Raw genomic sequence first — 18572 nt, forward strand, 5'->3', positions numbered from 1 at the left:
CCAAAGCACTCTTAATATTTAGCCTACACTTTGCCACGTGAACTTTTATATGACTTTAAGGTCAATGTGTTGGCATACTCATGAGACTCCATAATCCGATGCGAAGAACTGACTCATTCGAAAAGACCCTGATGCTGGCAAAGGTTGAAGGTGGGAGAAGGGGATGACAGAGGATGAGATGGTTGGATGGAATCACTGACTCAATGGACATGAGTTTGCATAAACTCTGAGAGTTGGTGATGGACAGGGAGGCCTGGCGTGCTGCAGTCAACGGGGCTGCAAAGAGTTGGACACAATTGAGCAACTGAACCGAACTGAACAGAAAGGTCGATGTGTTGGCGCACTCATGAGACTCCATTATCCAGCACAGTGGAGGTGAGTACAGGCAACTGAATTCCAAAGAAAGTTAAAAAACTGTCCTGTCATCGATTTTTCTCAGCAACCCTCATGTGGGGGTTGACCCAATTGTGTGGTTCCCAGCTTCAGTGCTGGGCTTGAAGTGTGACCCACAAGCCTTCCCTGTAGCTGGAATGAATTCTGTGTCTCTTCCTTCTGTCTGTCACTGTACTTCAAATGTACATTAGCACAAGAAAACAGAAATCCACTTAAATACATTTCTGGCATAATAATTATTTCTGGTCATTTGGATACTTCTTAACAGACAAACATCAAAAATAAAACTACAATCCCATTAGAGGAGATATCCAGGGTGGTTTTTTTTTTTTGTTAGTTTTTAATCTAATAAGATATTTATTAGATAAAATTAGTAAGATGTGATCACAAAGTGAAATTTCCATAAACGTTATTCACAATTAGTTATTAAATGTCTTTAATGCTGTATACAGGTAGTTCTTTGTTTGTCTTAGGCATATATATATATATATGCATATATATATATATATATACATATATATATATGGTTTTCCTGATGGCTCAGATGAATAAAGAGTTCACCTGCAACGTGGGAGACCTGGATTTGAACCCTGGGTTGGGAAGATCCCCTAGAGGAGTGCATGGCAACCCACTCCAGCATTCTTGCCTGGAGAATCCCATGGACAGATGAGCCTGGTGGGCTACAGTCCATGGGGTCACAGAGTCGAATACGACTGAGTGATTATGCACAGCACAGCACATATATTCCTTTTCAGATTCTTTTCCATTATAGGTTATTACAAAATACTGACTAGAGTTCCCTGTGCTATAAAGTGGGTCCTTGTGATTTACTTACTTTATATATGGTAGTGTGTATATGTTAATCTAAAATTCCCAATTTACCTCCACCACCCCGCCCAGCCCCCACTGTGCTCTTTGGTAACCACAGTTTTGCTTTCTTAGAGATATTTATTTTTATGCACAATACAAAAAGATTTTTAAAAGTCTAATAAGCACAAATCAAGAAAGTGGGCAGAATATTTAACTGAGAACATGAAGATCTCCTGAACTGCAAGTTAAATCCTACTAGTCATCCTTGGAAAAATGAAAATGACAGTTTTGCCCATATGATTAGATTATAGGGTATTTATTTTGATACCACAAGGGTATTTTGAATAAGAAAGAGTGGTAAACATATTTTTGTGATATTCCTTCTTGATAAGGCTTCTAACATATTTTAGAGAAAATTTCATCCCTTAGCCAACAAAGTACAAAACAGGGAACATAATGCAGTTTTCTCTTGATGACTGAAAAATCTTTCAGAGAATTTGGGCCACCCTCTGAAAAAGAAGATATTACCAATGCTGCCTGTGTGAGACTGAGTTAAAAAATGTGACTAAGGATTTCTTGTTAGAACAATACCCAGCCATAAGCCATTTTGCGGAGATGTGTCTCTCTGTAATCCCATTGGTCTATATGGCAGGGGGGCAGGTGGGGGGTGATGAGTCAAAATTAGTGGGGGCCAAGCTGGTTCAATGTCAAAGACATAAAGACCATCCTAGGCTCCTTCCCGGCCCTAGCACAGCAGCAGTGACGCATTTTGGAAGATTAACTGCTGTCAAAGTTGGCATTTGAGGCTGTAAAAAAGACATGGGAGACAGCAAGTGTCTGCGATACAAGCTGCTCTTGAAGAGAAAAAAGAAACAACTCTTGCTCCTGGCATCCTCTCTCTTATTATTTTTTTCTAGAAGGACTCCCCACCGCTCCCAAAATAAATGCCAGGTGTTTTTCGCTGCATTTCCATTTAAAGAAAGAAATTTGATACAGTAGGTTTTCCAAAGTTTTCAGGGAGCCAGGGTTGGAAAATGTCATATAAAGAATTATTAACTAATAGGGGGTTGGGTTGATAGGAGATTGGCTTCTTTCAGAGTCGTGGGAGATGCAGGGCGGGGATCCCTGGAGATGGAAAGGAACAGAGTAAGCCCTGCTATTGCCTCAGCTTATGGCCTGGAGAGTGTCCCAGGGTAGGGGACCCCAGCTTGAGCCTGTTAGTCTCCCTGACTTAAGGAGATGAAGCTGGATGTCAGCAGTGACCAAGGGATCTAGAGTTCCCAAGACAAATTACCAAGAAGCAAAAGCTGCACAAAAAGAGAACTCCAGAGATACATAAAATACTGATTGGTGTGTATGTGTATGGAAAAGACATGAGACAAGGTATCGACCTCCTGCAAAGTTTATAACAGAGAATCCTTAAAGTTAATACAGGGCTGGGAATAGTTCCCATTCCTACCAACCAGGGTGGAAAACTTCATAATTGATGGGACATCTGTTAGAGTACTAAGAAGGGCTTTGCCTCAGTAGTGGAGGAAAACTAACACTGCTCTAGTCCCTCCTAACAAAGCTTAAAAGCAAAACCCCAAGAGATTAAGCTGTTCCAAATAACTGCATCCCAGAGCAGAGTTCAAGAATATTTATAGGAACAGAACCTGGAAGCATAAAGTCCACAGTGTCTGGCATGCAAAGAAGCAGGAAAATAGACCCATATTGAAAAAAAAACTCAATTCATCAAAGCCAACCCAGAAATTGGGCAAATAACAGAATTAGTATACAAAGACTTTTTACAAAGTAATATAACTGTAGTCATACGTTCAGGATGCCAGAGAAAAGTACATGTGTTATGAATTGGACATTGAATGTTATTGGATGCTAGAGTGTTAAGTACATGTTAAGTATAGACATGGATGATAGTAATATAAAAAAGACCTAAATCAAACTTCTAGAGATGAAAAATACAGTTCCTGAAATGAAAAACACACTGGGATGGATTAAAAACAGATTAGTCATTACAGAGAAAATTAGTGAACTTGAAGACATAGCAATAGAAATTCTTCCAAAATGAAACACAGAAAGAAAAAGACTTGAAAAAAAGAAGAACAGATTCAGATTATGGGTGAACTGCAGGACAACTTCAAGGAGCTGGAGGTATGTGTACTTGGAGTCCCAGGGAGGCGGGGAGATTAAAAAAAAAAAAAAACACTTGAAGAAATAATGACTGCAAAATTTCCAAATATGATGCAAACTTTAAACCCACAGACCCACAAATCTAACTATTAATAATTTCAAGCATAAGAAATAAGAAGAAACTTATGTCAAGGCATATTATAACCAAATTGCTTAAAACCAGTGAAAAAGTAAAAAATATTAAAGTCAGTCAGATCGGGGGGCGAGGGGCGGGGGACAAAAGAACAAACTTAAGGATGACATCAGATTTTGGTTGGAAACAATGCAAGCTACAATACAATGGAGTAATATCTTTAAAGCAATAAAAAGGAAAAAAGAAAAACTGTCTACTTAGAACTCTTTGCCCAGTGAAAATAAATTTCTAAAACATAGATGAAATAAAGATTTTTTTCAGACATACAAAAGCTAAAAGAATTCAATACCAGCAGATCAGTATTTCAAGAAATGTTGAAGGCAGTCCCTTAAATCAAAAGAAAATAATACCAGATGGCCATCAGTATTTATATAAAAGAATAAAGAGCACCAGAAATGCTAACTATGCAGGTAAATGTAAAGTCATTTTTCCTTATTATTTAAGTAGCTTTTAAAAGATAATTGGCTGTGTAAAGCAAAAATAACATATATTGTAGGATTTGTAACACAATAGTAGTAGTAAAATGTATGTCAACAACAGCACAAAGGCCAAAAGCGTAGAAACGCAAGTATACTTTGGCAAGATTATTCTAATATATGTGAAAGATGCAATATCACTTAATAGTAGATTGTGATACATTAAAGATACATATTATAGATCCTGAAGCAACCACTTAAGATAACACAAATACTGTAGTTAATAAGTCTAAAGGGAAGTAAAGGAGAATCGTAAAGATAATGAAATTTTTTAAAAGGACAAAAAGGAGGGGAAATGAACCAAACAAGAGATGGACAGCAAAAAACAATAGGCCTGTAGATGTAAACCAACCATATTAATAGTCATGTTAAATGTAAATGTTATAAGCACTCCGGTCAAAAGTTGGAGATATTCAGAATGCATTGAAAAAGCAGATCCAAAAGAAAAAAAAGAAAAAGAAAAAGCAGATCCAACTTATATGCTGCCTACAAAAAAGGCACTTCAAACTGCTTAACAAGCACAAATCTGTTAAGAGTCAGAAAATGAAGGGGGGAAAGACACACCATGAAAACACTAATGTCTCTGTATTACATCAAAGTCCGTTTTAAAGCAAAGACATTACCAACTGGAAAAAAGGTTAAATGAAAAAGAGGCCAACTCATTAAGAGGATGTAACCATTCTGAAAGTTTATCTACCTAATAACCGAGCTTCAAAGTACATAACACAAAAACTGATAAAAGGAGAAATGAACAAACCCACAATTAAAAGGTAATAGCTCCATACACTTTTCTCAATAATTGATAGAAGAGATAGACAGTCAACACAGATACAGAAGACTGGAACAACTATCAACCATCTTGACTCACCGACATTTATTAAACACTAGTCAACAGTGGCAGAATTAATTTTTTCAAGTGTAAGTGAAACATTTATAAGACAGATGATATTCTACACATTAAAAAAATCTCAATAAATTTTAAAAGATTTAAATTAGTCAAAGGATATTATCTGGATATAATGGAATTATATTAGAAATCAATAACAGAAAGGTAACCGGAAAATCCCCAAGTATTTGGAAATCAAATAATACACTTCAAAATAGCCTATGAGTCAAAGAAGAAATTAAATTGATAATTAGAAAGTATTTGAACAAAATGAAAACACAAATATCAAAATGTGTCAGATACAGTTAAAGCAGCATTTTGAGTGGCTTTTAAGACACTCAAACACTAAACTAAAAAAGGAAGATTCAAAGAAATTACCTGTTTCTACCTTAAGAAACTAAGAAACTATAACACGTGTTATACTTAACACTACTAAACGGTACTACTAAACACTACATTGGTTAAGGTGGTAAATGGAATGCTTTGCCTTTTTAAACCACAATAAAAACAATTTAAAAAAATCAGTAAGTAGCAGTGTGTAAAAGAAACCAGATACCAAAGTATATATACTATTCAATACCATTTATATGACGTTTAAGAACTGGTAAAACTAGTCACCGGTGGTAGAAGTTCAAATCGTTGCTATTCTAGGACAGAGGTACTGACTGGGAAGTGACAGAGAGAATGTTATGGGTTGATGGACATAGATCTGAGTGTGACTACAGGTGCGCAGGGGTGCAAAGATTCATCAAGCTCAGATTTACACACTTGAACAGTATGTATTTTATACCGATTAAAAAAAGGTAATAGGGAAAAAAAGAAACTACAGAGACCAAAAATACTGATGCTGACCAGGGGAGGGAGGAAAGGAAGGAGGGAGGAAGGGATGAATAAGTGAAACACAGGAAACGTTCAAGGCTGAGAAACCATCCTCTATGATATAATGGTGAACACATGACAATGTATAATACAAAGAGTGAACCTTAATGGAAAGTACAGATTTTAGTTCATAATTATCAATACTGGTTCATTAACTGCAGCAAATGTACCACACTAATGCAAAATCTTAATAATAAGGGGGAACTGTACAGAGAAGGGATGGCTTGAGGGAATTCTCTGTACTATTGTTTTTCTGTAAAACTGCTCAAAAAATAGCTTATGAATTATTCAAATATATTATAAATTCATATAACATTTATATGAACATGTTTAAATATTTTTATATTTAAATACATATTTATTATCATACATATTTAATAATTTATATTTTTTTAAACTGACTCATTGGAAAAGACCCTGATGATTGGAAAGGTTGAAGGCAGGAAAAGGGGATGACAGAGGATGAGATGGTGGGATGGCATCACCAACTGAATGGACAGGAGTTTGAATAAGCTCCAAGAGTTGGTGATAGACAGGGAAGCCTAGCGTGCTGCAGTCCATGGGGTTGCAAAGAGTTGGACACGACTGAGCGACTGAACTGAAATGATGTATAAATATATATGTATATATGTACACAGCTATCCCAATCAATCAAGAACTAGAAAAAAAACAAGAACTCTGAGGGAAACACACTAATATTTTAAGCACAGTTGTCTGTAGGTGGTGATTTCTTTTTCCCCCCTCTACTTTCTAATTTCCTTTGTTTTCCAAGTACTATTTCAGAAGGGAACAGCACTATTCTTTGCTTCTTAAAGGTTCTGGGCTGAAACCAGAGGGTAGAAAGCAGACACACACCTAACTCAGCACACGACCTTCTTTCCCAGCCAGCGTCAGAAGTCAGCGAGCTCCCTCCTTCCCTCCCTCCCTCGCTCCTCCCCGTGTTTACTTCCTGCCAGAGATAAATAGTGAGTCAGAAGTCAGATCGGCCGCACCCAGCCCTGCCTGACACACCCTGCCTTGGCAGGAGCCTGGTACTGATCCGGAATCCAGGACTTCACAAAGCTTCGTTTAAAGGAACAGAATCCACTGCTTTAGGAAACACGGGTGCCGGTAATAAAGCGCCGGCCCTGGGCCGCTGCTCATAAAACTGACCAGATCTTTTTTGGTTTTTCTTTTTTCTGGGTCTGAGAACTGACCTTCTTTAAAATAGACTGGGGTTTGCTTTCTAATTATGGAGACCACAACACAAATCTTTTCAGGCACCTGTAAGAACTCAGCCTCCTGATTGTGGGTCTGAGCTTTGGGTGGCATTTCAAACCAAGGTGGATTCTAGTCCTCAGTGTGCCAGGTTCTATCTGTGTGACCTGGGGGCTAGCTAGTTTCTTCACCTCTCGAACTTCAGTTTCCTCATATAACCCCTCGGGTTACCTGCATTCCTCCACACAGAGTTGCTGGGTAAGGTATGTGTTTATGCCCTGAGTCCACTGACCAGCCTTAGTCCACTGACCAGCAGTGGCCTTAGTTCAAAAATAATCGATAAGGAAAAAGAATCTGAAAAAGAATCTATATATATATACATATATATACAGTAGTTGGTGGTGTTTAGTCACGAAGTCGTGTCCGATTATTTCTGATCCCATGGACGGCAGCACGTCAGTTCGCTCTATCCATGGAATTCTCCAGGCAAGAATACTGGAGTGGGTTGCTACTTCCTCCTCCACGGGCTCTTTCCAGACCAGGGACTGAACTCTCAATCCCCATCTCCTGCACTGGCAGGCAGGTTCTTTACCACTGAGCCACCAGGGAAGCATATATATATATACACACACACATACACACACACACACACACACATACATATGTATATACATATATACACACATATATACACATATGTGTGTGTGTGTATATATATATATACACACACTGAATCACTTCACTGTACAACCAAAACTAACACAACATTATAAATCAACCATACTTCACCTGGTGGCTCAGATGGTAAAGAATCTGCCTGCAATGCAGGAGACCCCGGTTTGATCCCTGGGTTGGGAAGATCCCCTGGAGAAGGGAATGGCAACCCACTTCAGTATTCTTGCCTGGAGAATTCCATGGACAGAGGAGCCTGCTGGGCTACACTCCACAGGGTCGCAAAGAGTCAGACATCCCTGAATGACTAACATACTTCAAATTAAGAAATAAAAATGATTTTTTACAAGTCAGTCCACAAGAATTCCCTGGTGGTCCAGTGGTTAAGAATCTGCCTTACAAAGCACTGGACTCTGGTTCAGTCCCCATGGGGAACTAAGGTCCCCTATGCCACAGGGCAACTAAGCCCACGACACAACTCGAGAGAAGCCCAGGGCTGCAGCTAAGCTCCAATGCAGACAAAACAAATAGATTAGTAAATATTTTTTTAAATACATAAAATAAAATTTAAAAAGTCAGCACAATAAGTCCCCTACAGAGGATCCTCTAAGTTTTTAATTGTCAAGGTCCCACCCCTCCAGTCACAGAGTTGGTTCCCCTGGCAGGCAGCCCCCACTTTTAAGTGCTTTCCAAAAGTTGCTTCATTAGCATAACAAAAGACACCTTCTTTACTGCTCTCATCCCTTAGGAAATTCCAAAGGTCTTAGGAGCTCAGTGCCAGGGCTGGGATGAAGACCAAATATATGTTTCTTATTATCAATCACAAGACCACAGGTATACAGCAGGAAATGAACCATCTGCGAAGCACAAAGGAGAACACTGCTTTTCTCTCAAATGTGGGGGGCTACCCTAGTTTCCCCTAGTCTGAGACAGGGTTTGTGATAGTCAGTTTGCTGTCTTGTCAGACTGGTACCTGTAGCAAAAGGGTTTCCTCCTGGACACTGGGTCTGTGACTATGGACCTTGGCAGGTAGACCTGATCAGGCCAGTTTTTCATATCTCAGCAAATGTCTCCGTTTACTTAACTGCTGAAGCCCAAACTTCAGGAAACTTCTTGATTCTTCTCTCCCTCCTAAATCCCATCCTTCAGCAAGTCCTGGCATCTTTAGCTTCACAATATGCAAGATATTCAAAGCTGCGTATGTTTCTCCATCTTCACCATTATCACCTTAGTCCTTGGATCATCAGTGGGTCAGTATCATCCACAGAGGGGTGAAAACTGGCTCTCAGGAGGCAGAAAAAATAATCTTAGATATTACATCTGAGCATATTTATGTGCTCAGATACTAGGTCATGTCCGACTCTTAGCAACCCTATGGACTGTAGCCTGCCAGGCTCCTCTGTCCATGGGATTCTCCCAGCAAGAATACTGGAGTGGGTTGCCATTTCCTCCTCCAAGGGATCTTCCCTACCCAGGGCCTCAACCAGAGTGTCCTGCGTCTCCTGCATCGGCAGGCGGATTCTTTACCACTGGAACCACCTGGTTTGTGACCCTGCAAAGACCACAGTATACAGACATAGGCAATTTATCTATGGGATTGAACTTTCTTGGGGAAAGGGAAGGCAACGAGGAATGAGCTATCTACAGAGGTTCCCGTAGGAGGGCAGAGAAAAGGAGATAATGAAAATAAGGATGGGTTTCTCTGTCCTAGCTCCAGGCACCCCTGCACCTTTCAGGGTCCCGCAATGGCCTCTCTCCTCAGACCTCCTGGCCTGCAGTCTTGCTCCCTTGCATTCTCCACACAGCAACCGGACAGGTCCTGCTGAAACGCATATTGGTTCATGGCATCTAAATCGGGATGTCTTACCATAGCTGACCTTCAAGGCCCAAGCCTGGCTGATCTGGCCCCTGCCCACCTGCTGCTTTTCCTTCATGAGCCTCCTTCAGTCTCTCTAACAAATTCATTTCCCTCTCAGGTCTTTGCACTGCCTGATGCTCGCCCCAGATCTTCCCATGCCTGCCCTCTTTCTGTCATTCCAGACTTAGTTCAAACATCATTCCCCTCCTTGACCATCTAATCCAATGGTCCTCAAACCTTAGGGTGCATCAGAACAACCTAATTGCTTCTGGGGAGAGCTCACCCCAGAGCCTGGAGAAGAGCCCAAGACTTAGCAACTTTATCAAGTTTCCAGCTGAGGCAGAGCCTGCTGATCTGGGATCCCCACTTTGACAGTCACCAGCCTAATCCAAACTAGCCATTCCCTTCTTCCTTACTATCTATCCCAACAACACACTCGGTGTCTTTCAGAGCTGTGACACTACCTGAAAGGGTCCGTCTTCCTTCTGTTTCCCACTATGTCTGACTTCCTCACCACAACCTACTCATCCACTGGAGCCCAAGTCCCCAGGCTCCAGGATTATTGGGTGTGTCCCCAGTGCCTTTCAGAAAAACAGGCCCCAAATGATTCCCAATAGACATTTAGTGAAAGAAAAACGTAGAGGAGAAAACAAGAGGGGGCAGGAGTTTAATGTATGCTAATTATCCCTGATTTCTGAGCCATACATATATATATAAATTAATATATAAATATAAACTTCACAGAAGAGCAAACAAAAGTCAGCTATGGTTACTGGCCTGAGAGTAACCCCTGGGTCAGTGTGTCTCAAACTTTATCAGGAGAGTCACATGGCCTTTTTATTAAACACAGATTTGGCGACCTCACCCCAAACCTACTAGAGCTGCCTCTTCAAGGGAGGGGGTCAAGAAACTGGGTATTTTAACTCACAAGAAGGTGAACCTGGTAGTCGATCACTATTTACAAATGTCCTGGCTGGAAACAATCACCCAGGGTGTTTATTCAAAACACAGATTCCTTGACTCCACATCTAGTGATTCTGATTCAGAAGGAGTAGGATGGGGCCTAGGAATTTATATACTTAACAAACACCTGGGTAAATTCTGTGATCTGAGAAGTCTGGAAAACACCGTCCCTTATGATTTCACTTACTGTCTTTCAATCTTTCACCCCAACCCTGATCTGTTCCTAAGCTCTTAAATATAGTTTTAGAGTCACACCACACACATACACGGAAGCAGCAGCAGAGGAATGAGCCAAGCTATCTGAGAATAACCTGTGTAAATAACTGAAGGCACCATGATGATATTATAGTGTTTGAGGACACAATGCTCCATCATCACCCCATTAACTCTCACTCCTCTCCACGCCAGGGGCCAGCTTCCATAAAGACCACACCAGCAGGGTTCCCAGGAAGCCTGATGGACTTTTCTTCAATGTGTCTAAAATTGATCACAGTTTCCCTATAGCAGTTCTCACTTTGGACATTCTAGTTTCTAACGTTGTATCCTTCTTTTAGGTTCTTGATCCAGAACCTTAGCATCTTCTTAGACTCTGTCTCCTCTGCCTGCATCCATATCATCTCCAGGTTCTGTGGGTTTGAACCAAGGAAGACTGTGAGGCCTTTCTGGGTACAAACCACTCCCTTGTTCCCTGCCTCTTGTTTGACCTTCCCTGAATTCCAAAGAGCAGAGTCAAGCAGCTAATGATTAGAACAACTGAGTCACAGGACTCCTGGTTCCTCCTGAAGGGATATAAATAAAAATATCCTGGTGGAGGATGGTGACTGCGTGCTGACCAAAAGCATGTTGACACCAGACTGGCTGGAACCAGAAAGCTGGTGACTGAGATTCCACAATCATCACCCTGTTGTTGATGCCAGTTGCTCAGTCATGTCTGACTCTTTGTAACCCCATGGACTGCAGCATGCCAGGCTTCCCTGTCCTTTACTATCTCCCAGAGTTTGCTCAAACTTATATCCATTGAGTCAATGATGCTATCCAACCATCTCATCCTCTGTTGCCTCTTTCTCCTCCTGCCCTCAGTCTTTCCCAGTATCAGGATCTTTTCCAATGAGTTGGCTCTTCACATCAGGTGGCCAAAATATTGGGGCTTCAGCTTCAGCATCAGTCCTTCCAGTGAACACTCAGAGTTGATTTCCTTTAGGATTGACTGGTTTAATCTCCTTGCTGTCCAAGGGACTCTTTTTTTTTTTTTTTTTTAATTTTATTTTTTTTATTCTTTGAATCAGCCATGGATTTACATGTATTCCCAATCCCGATCCCCTCTCCCACCTCCCTCTCAAGGGACTCTTGAGAGTCTTCCTCAGCATCCGTTTGAAAGCATCAGTTCTTCAGTGCTCAGCCTTCTTTATGATCCAACTCTCACATCCGTACATGACTAATGGAAAAACCATAGCTTTGACTATATGGACCTTTGGCGGCAAAGTGATGACTCTGCTTTTCAATACACTGTCTAGGCTTGTCATAGCATCGCCCTGTTACCTATCAGCAACCTGCAAGAAAACTGTTCATGATCAACCCTCATCCATAATATTGCCTTTAAAATCCCTTCTCTGAAAGCCATCAGACAGTTCAGATCTTTCACGCATTAGATGCCCATTCTCCTTACTTGGTGGCCTGAAACTAACACTGTGCTTTCATTCAACACAACTCAGTGTCAGTGGATCGGCTTTGCTGCAAGAGCAGCAAGCAGCCCCGAGTGTAGTTCAGTAACAGGTTCCACCCTGGGATGGCTTCCCAGCCTCCATCCTTCTACTAAAGAGCATCCTCTATATAGAGGATCATGTCATCTGCAAACAGTGAGAGTTTCACTTCTTCTTTTCCTATCTGGATTCCTTTTACTTCTTTTTCTGCTCTGATTGCTGTGGCCAAAACTTCCAACACTATGTTGAACAGTAGTGGTGAGAGTGGGCACCCTTGTCTTGTTCCTGATTTCAGGGGAAATGCTTTCAATTTTTCACCATTGAGGGTGATGCTTGCTGTGGGTTTGTCATATATAGCTTTTATTATGTTGAGGTATGTTCCTTCTATTCCTGCTTTTTGGAGAGTTTTAATCATAAATGAGTGTTGAATTTTGTCAAAGGCTTTCTCTGCATCTATTGAGATAAATATGTTTTATCTTCAATTTGTTAATGTGGTGTATTACATTGATTGATTTGCAGATATTGAAGAATCCTTGCATTCCTGGATAAAGCCCACTTGGTCGTGGTGTATGATTTTTTTAATATGTTGTTGGATCTGTTTGCTAGAATTTGTTAAGGATTTTTGCATCTATGTTCATCAGTGATATTGGCCTGTAGTTTTCTTTTTTTGTGGCATCTTTGTCAGGTTTTGGAATTAGGGTGATGGTGGCCTCATAGAATGAGTTTGGAAGTTTACCTTCTTCTGCAATTTTCTGGAAGAGTTTGACTAAGTAGGTGTTAGCTCTTCATGGCACCCCAATGTTCATCGCAGCACTGTTATAATAGCCAGGACATGGAAGCAACCTAGATGCCCATCAGCAGATGAATGATAAGGAAGCTGTGGTACATATAACACCAGGGAATTTACTCAGCCGCCAAAAAAAGAATCATGTTGAAACCAGTCCTAAGAGATGGATGAAACTGGAGCCCCTTATACAGAGTGAAGAAGCCAGCCAAGATAAAGAACAACACAACTAACACATATATATGGAATTAGAAAGAGGTATACGATAACCCTATGCAAACAAAAAAGAGACACAGAAAATACAGAACAGACTTTGAACTCTGTGGGAGAAGGTGGGGGTGGAGTTCAAAAAGAACCATGTTATATCTATGGTGTAAACAGATTACCAGCCCAGTGGGATGCAATGAGAAGAAGGCTCCGCCGGTGGCAACTGGAAGACCCAGAGAATCGGGTGGAGAGGGAGATGGGAGGGGGACGGGATGGGGAATAAGTGTAATCTAGGCTGATACAGATCAATGTATGACAAAACCCACTGAAATGTTGTGAAGTAATTAGCCTCCAACTAATAAAAAAATTAAAAAAAAAAAATAAAAATAAAGAGCATCCTCTAGGGCCCTTCCAGCCTCCCAGCTCCAGGGCATTAATCAGGTCCCAAATTCCTGGAACATTTTCCTTGCACGCATAAACCTTTGTTTAAACACAAACCAACCAACCACAAAGCACTTCCCCAGCTTCCTGTTACCTGCAGGATAAAATCTCAACCCTTGCCCTGACCTCCAAGTTCTCCTCATTCTGGCGTCACTTCTCCAGCCTTGTTTGTGGTGAACATCCACCCCCAGGTCTGGGCTCACTTCCTGCTCTGCCTCAGAGAGGGCCAACTGGGAACTCTGCCCCTACCTGGAACGGCCTCTACAGTCATCCCTTCGGTTCAAGTTCCCCAGGACCCCAACAGCACAGACCCACAGCTCACACAGCTCTCCGGCATAACGTAGTGCTTCTCAAGTGCGATCCCTGGACCAGCAGCACCTGGGAACTTGTCAGACATGCTCGTTCTCAGGCCTGGCCCCAGACCTACTGAATCAGAATCTCTGGAGGATGGGTCCAGCAACCAGGGTATTAACCAGCCTTGCAGGTGATTCTGATGCCTGCTCACATTTGAGAGCCAAAGAAGAGCAGTTAAGACTGCTGGCTGTTGAGTGTCCACTCTTCTTTCAGGGACAAAGCGGTGCCAGAAGTTTACCCAGGAATCTCTTAGGGACCCTCCTTGAGAAAGGTCAGCTATCTCTGAAATATTGCTTGGTGCCCGCCTCTGAGAATGAGCAAGTATGATGGTGAAGCACAGGAAATGGCCACTAGCTAAGATCTTCCTTAACCTGCCAAAACTGTAATTTCCTCTGGTGCAAATCTTATGGCATAGAAGGCAATGGCAACCCACTCCAGTACTGTTGCCTGGAAAACCCCATGGACGGAGAAGCCGGGTAGGCTGCAGTCCATGGGGTCAGGAAGAGCTGGACACGACTGAGCGACTTCACTTTCACTTTTCACTTTCCTGCATTGGAGAAGGAAATGGCAACCCATTCCAGTGTTCTTGCCTGGAGAATCCCAGGGACCGGGGAGCCTGGTGGGCTGCCGTCTATGGGGTCGCACAGAGTCCGACACGACTGAAGCGACTTTGCAGCAGCAGCAGCAGCAACCTAATGGCTTCATTATCTGGCGAAAGATTGTAATGATAAGATCCATCATATTTCGAGTGTTCAAAAGACAAGGGTTGTTGGTACCCAAGGAGGGGAAGGGCTCCAAGAGACTGGACAGTGGAGCTGGAAGCAGTCCAGATGTGTTTCTAGGGCAGCTGTGCTCGAGGGTGGGCACTGTGAGCAGTAAGAGGAGCGGCCTAGGGTCAGGCTCGTCGTGGGTGGGGACCGGGGCTCAAGCTCAAGAGTCCAGGGACTTAGGCAGGGCGGAGCATCTGGGAGGCGGGGCACCCGGGAGGCTCCGCCTAGCCTCTGCACAAGTTTGGCCAATGCAGGGCTAAGTGACAACAGCGACACCCTGTGGCAAGTGGAAAGCAAAGCAGCCAAACTGAGGGGACTCCCTATTGGATGAAGAAAGAACCTTTTTGGGTATGTATGAAGCCGTTTTTGTGTATTCGAAGGGTAGAGAGCTTCCACGGGGATACTTTCTACCACTAGGGCTTGGATAGCATAGTGCTTCAAGCCTCAGTTTCTTCCTCTGGAGAGTAGAGATGACAGCTTGTGCAGAACAAATCTTTGGCTCTCTCTATATATATATACACACACACATATATATATATACAGCAAGCAGGATCTTAGTTCCCCGGACCAGGAATTGAACCTATGCTCCCTGAAGGGGAAGCACAGAGTCCTAACCACCGGGAAACCAGGGAATTCCTTACCCCCAACCCCCCTCTTCGCTAATCATTGGCAATATTAACCTATGCCTTTCTGTTTATATTCTTCTCTTGCGTCCAGGTCCAGCAGGGCCACTGCAGTCCTTTCTGTTTTTTTCCAAGTAGGAAGCAGAAATAGTTTGAGGTCACTGGCTTTTTCTATCTTTTGTAAAAATCTGTAGTGTGTCCCTTGAAGAAAACATGCTGGCTATCTGTTGAGGGAAAAGGAGAAGATAAATGCATCCGAGGACGATGAGGAGAGAGCAGGGGAAGGTCATAGGAAGTAGGGAATCTCCCAGCCTCCCTCCCTGCTTCCTGACTGTGTCCTCAGGTTCAAGGTAGGATGAGCCCAGAGTGCCAAAGGGAGTAACCAGGGCTCCCAGCCTCGCCAAAGTTCCCCCTGTGCCAGCCTGTATCGTGAAAGCAGCATAGTCTTAGGGCCCGAGGGACAGCAGGGCCTGAACCATGGACATCTCAGTGATGACGGGGAGGGGCCAGGTGACAGTCTCAGCAGATCAGGTCAGGAGAGGGATTCCCAAGGACGGCTGACAGGAGCATTCCCATCAGCCTAGGGGAGTAAGGACTCAATTGGAAATGAATTCATTTAAAGAAAAAAAATTTCATCTTGTATGCATAGAGCATTTGGTGCCCCGTCTGCAAAATGAATGTCAAATGCTAGGGTGATCGTTACTGTGGATGCCAAGGGTGGCACGCCCCACTGAAACATCGCACGGGGGAACCTGGGCTCACACTCTCTTCCTGTAAATATCCTGTTTCCCGGCTGCTTCTTGCTAGTTTCTGAGTTAGTGCAGAGCCCTGCGCGATAGACATGGGCACATTCATGGAGGAGAATCATGTTTTTAATCGCGAACAGAAAGTTGCTATTTTTGAGCTTGGTCTTAGAAGGCACCTCTTATGGTCAATTTGCATGCCAATTAGAGACAATTCGTCTTCAAGGCAAAGTTAATTGACTAAAGCTGAGGAACAAGAAATGAAAGACCTTTGAGCTGCTGTTACTCCCCAGTTCAGCTGGGACACAGGCCCCTGCAGGTAATTCCCAAACCTCTCAAGGAATCCCAGAACCACATGAAGAAGAGCTGGACATTGGGTATCAGCCAGCAGTGACTTCCCTTGTGTAAGATTCCAGATCATTCGATTCATGATCAGGGGGAGCCAATTTAGACTATCATCCAGTCAACTTAGAGCCAAATATTAAACCCTTTGTCCTGATGTTTTTTTAAGAAGTTCATGAAGGCGGAACAGCCATGGAACTCTGGGAAGCAAAGGAGGCTCCCATTCTGCAAAGAACTGAGATCAAAGGTGCCATTCAAGTTCATGCCTCTCTCAGCGAAAAAAGAACCCTCTGCCCCATATGATCATCATTTCCCTAAAGAAATTCAATGTTTATGCAAGACGTTCAAAGTGCCTCCCCCTCAAACCACATAATCAGTTGTTGTTCCGTTGCTAAGTTGAGTCCGACTCTGTGCGACCCAGTGGACTGCCTAACCAAAGCCACCCGGAAAATAACACCAGCAGGCGTGGAAATTCCTGCCACCAGGGGCCGCTCTTACTCACTCATGACCTCCCACAGTTCAAAGCCAAAGCAAAACAAGTTGCTCAAAGTGTTCAAGTGAAAAGTGCAAAGCTTTTGAAACCCAAAGTCAGTGACAGGGACTTGGTGGTGGGTGGCGGGGTGGTGATGGAGCAGGGACAGTGTGTATCACTCAGTTTTGCATTTTTGGTCCTTGCAGCTTTTGTTCATTTGTTCCTTTAAGGCCTATAACCACAGCCTCCCAGAAGCTGGCTTCAATTTGTTCAGAAGGGTTTTTCTAACTAGATCATATGTTGAACTCACAGACAATTATTCATTGCTTCCAGTGTCCTGACCTGTGTCTGTTCTGGGGACAGAATGTTCACATCTGCTCACCCTCTGCTTCTGAATGATGCCAAACCTGTGGGTGCTGAATAATAGCCCCAACGGGGAAATCAGGACCCGATTGTGAGTCAGAATGAGAAACGCCTGACCAGTGGGTCACACCTGCACTGGCCGTGTTCCACTGTGGCAGGGGAGCCTTGTTGATTTCTGAAATTCATCCACCAGCCTCCCTGGGACTGGATGATTGCTCTTTGAATCCTCTGTCTCACCTCTGGAAGCCCACCTTGACTTCTGTCTTGGAATTCGGACTCCAGCTTCACCACAGATTAGCCACACCCTCCTAAGGCTCTTGGCAGCCTTCATCTTTTTTATTGTAAGTTCTGAGAACAAGGATAAAAGACCTGGAATGCTGTGGTATGGAAGCCTATCATTACTAATTGCATCTCTGGGCAGGAAAATATTAATTTTCCAATCAGGCAGGTCTAGGCAAATCACAAAGAGGTCTAGGAACCACTGCTTGGAACATCTCACCACCGACAACTACATCATGGATTTTAGGATAAAATTTCCAAAGCAAATGGAGCAAAACAAAAGCTGAGCAGGCCGAGAGCTGGCCACGCCTCGGGCTGGGTCACACCTCTGGACCTGGTCCTACCTGGGCAGGCCTCCTGGGTCCGCGCCTCTGGGTGCCTCCTCGGGCTTCCTTTCTCCTCTCTGACTGTTCCCGGGTGGTTGCACGGATTCTGGACTCCGCGCCGAAGAAGTCCTCTGGGCCACAAGAAAGAGAAATTGGAAAGGAAATCAAGCAGGAATCTTTGAAAACACAGACTTTATCAATAGGTCGCTGACCACAACACTGAAGAGCCAGGGGTGTTTTTGTCTGTCTGTTTGTTATTTTGCTTTACTGTCCATCTGAGCACTGACTGCCAGGCGCGGAGCGAGGCTTTGGAGGCACACGGTGAGCAAAGCCCTGCTCTCACCTGATGGAGGAGAAACACAGCAAACCAGCGATTTGAGCTGAGCAGGCTGACTGTTTCAGTAAAAAAACACACTGGGGACACCCCTCACACTTTGGGGGCCATCTGCTTCCTGGAGAAAGTGGGATATTGAATCTAAGATCTTAGTGCGTTTTGTTTGTGGCCTCACCTCGAGGAAAACACACTTCCTGCCCCTGCCCCACCGTTTGCACACCAGAATTCAGCTGGAAACCTGAAAAAAATTACTGGGGCCACCCACTGAGGTCTCAACCATTCTAAGAGTTGGTCATCATTTCTTAAACGGCACAGAAAACTTGTCTGCTGTTCAGATGATTTTTCAAACTAAAATGGAAACATTTAAAGCACAGTCA

General features: G+C 43.1%; 1 protein-coding gene across 14 annotated transcripts in view; it reads right to left on the minus strand.

Moving 5' to 3' along the window:
• Window positions 1–18572, minus strand: part of TACC2 (transforming acidic coiled-coil containing protein 2) — a 228576-nt gene that overhangs the window by 166248 nt on the left and 43756 nt on the right. For all 14 annotated transcript variants that reach the window (XM_043475242.1, XM_043475253.1, XM_043475252.1 and 11 more), the window contains one exon: window positions 17880–17992. In XM_043475242.1, the coding sequence (XP_043331177.1) occupies window positions 17880–17992 (113 nt within the window). The remainder of the gene's footprint in view (window positions 1–17879; window positions 17993–18572) is intronic.

The sequence above is a fragment of the Cervus canadensis genome, chromosome 8 (genome assembly GCF_019320065.1).
Source record: "Cervus canadensis isolate Bull #8, Minnesota chromosome 8, ASM1932006v1, whole genome shotgun sequence".
Classification (NCBI taxonomy): Eukaryota; Metazoa; Chordata; class Mammalia; order Artiodactyla; family Cervidae; genus Cervus; species Cervus canadensis.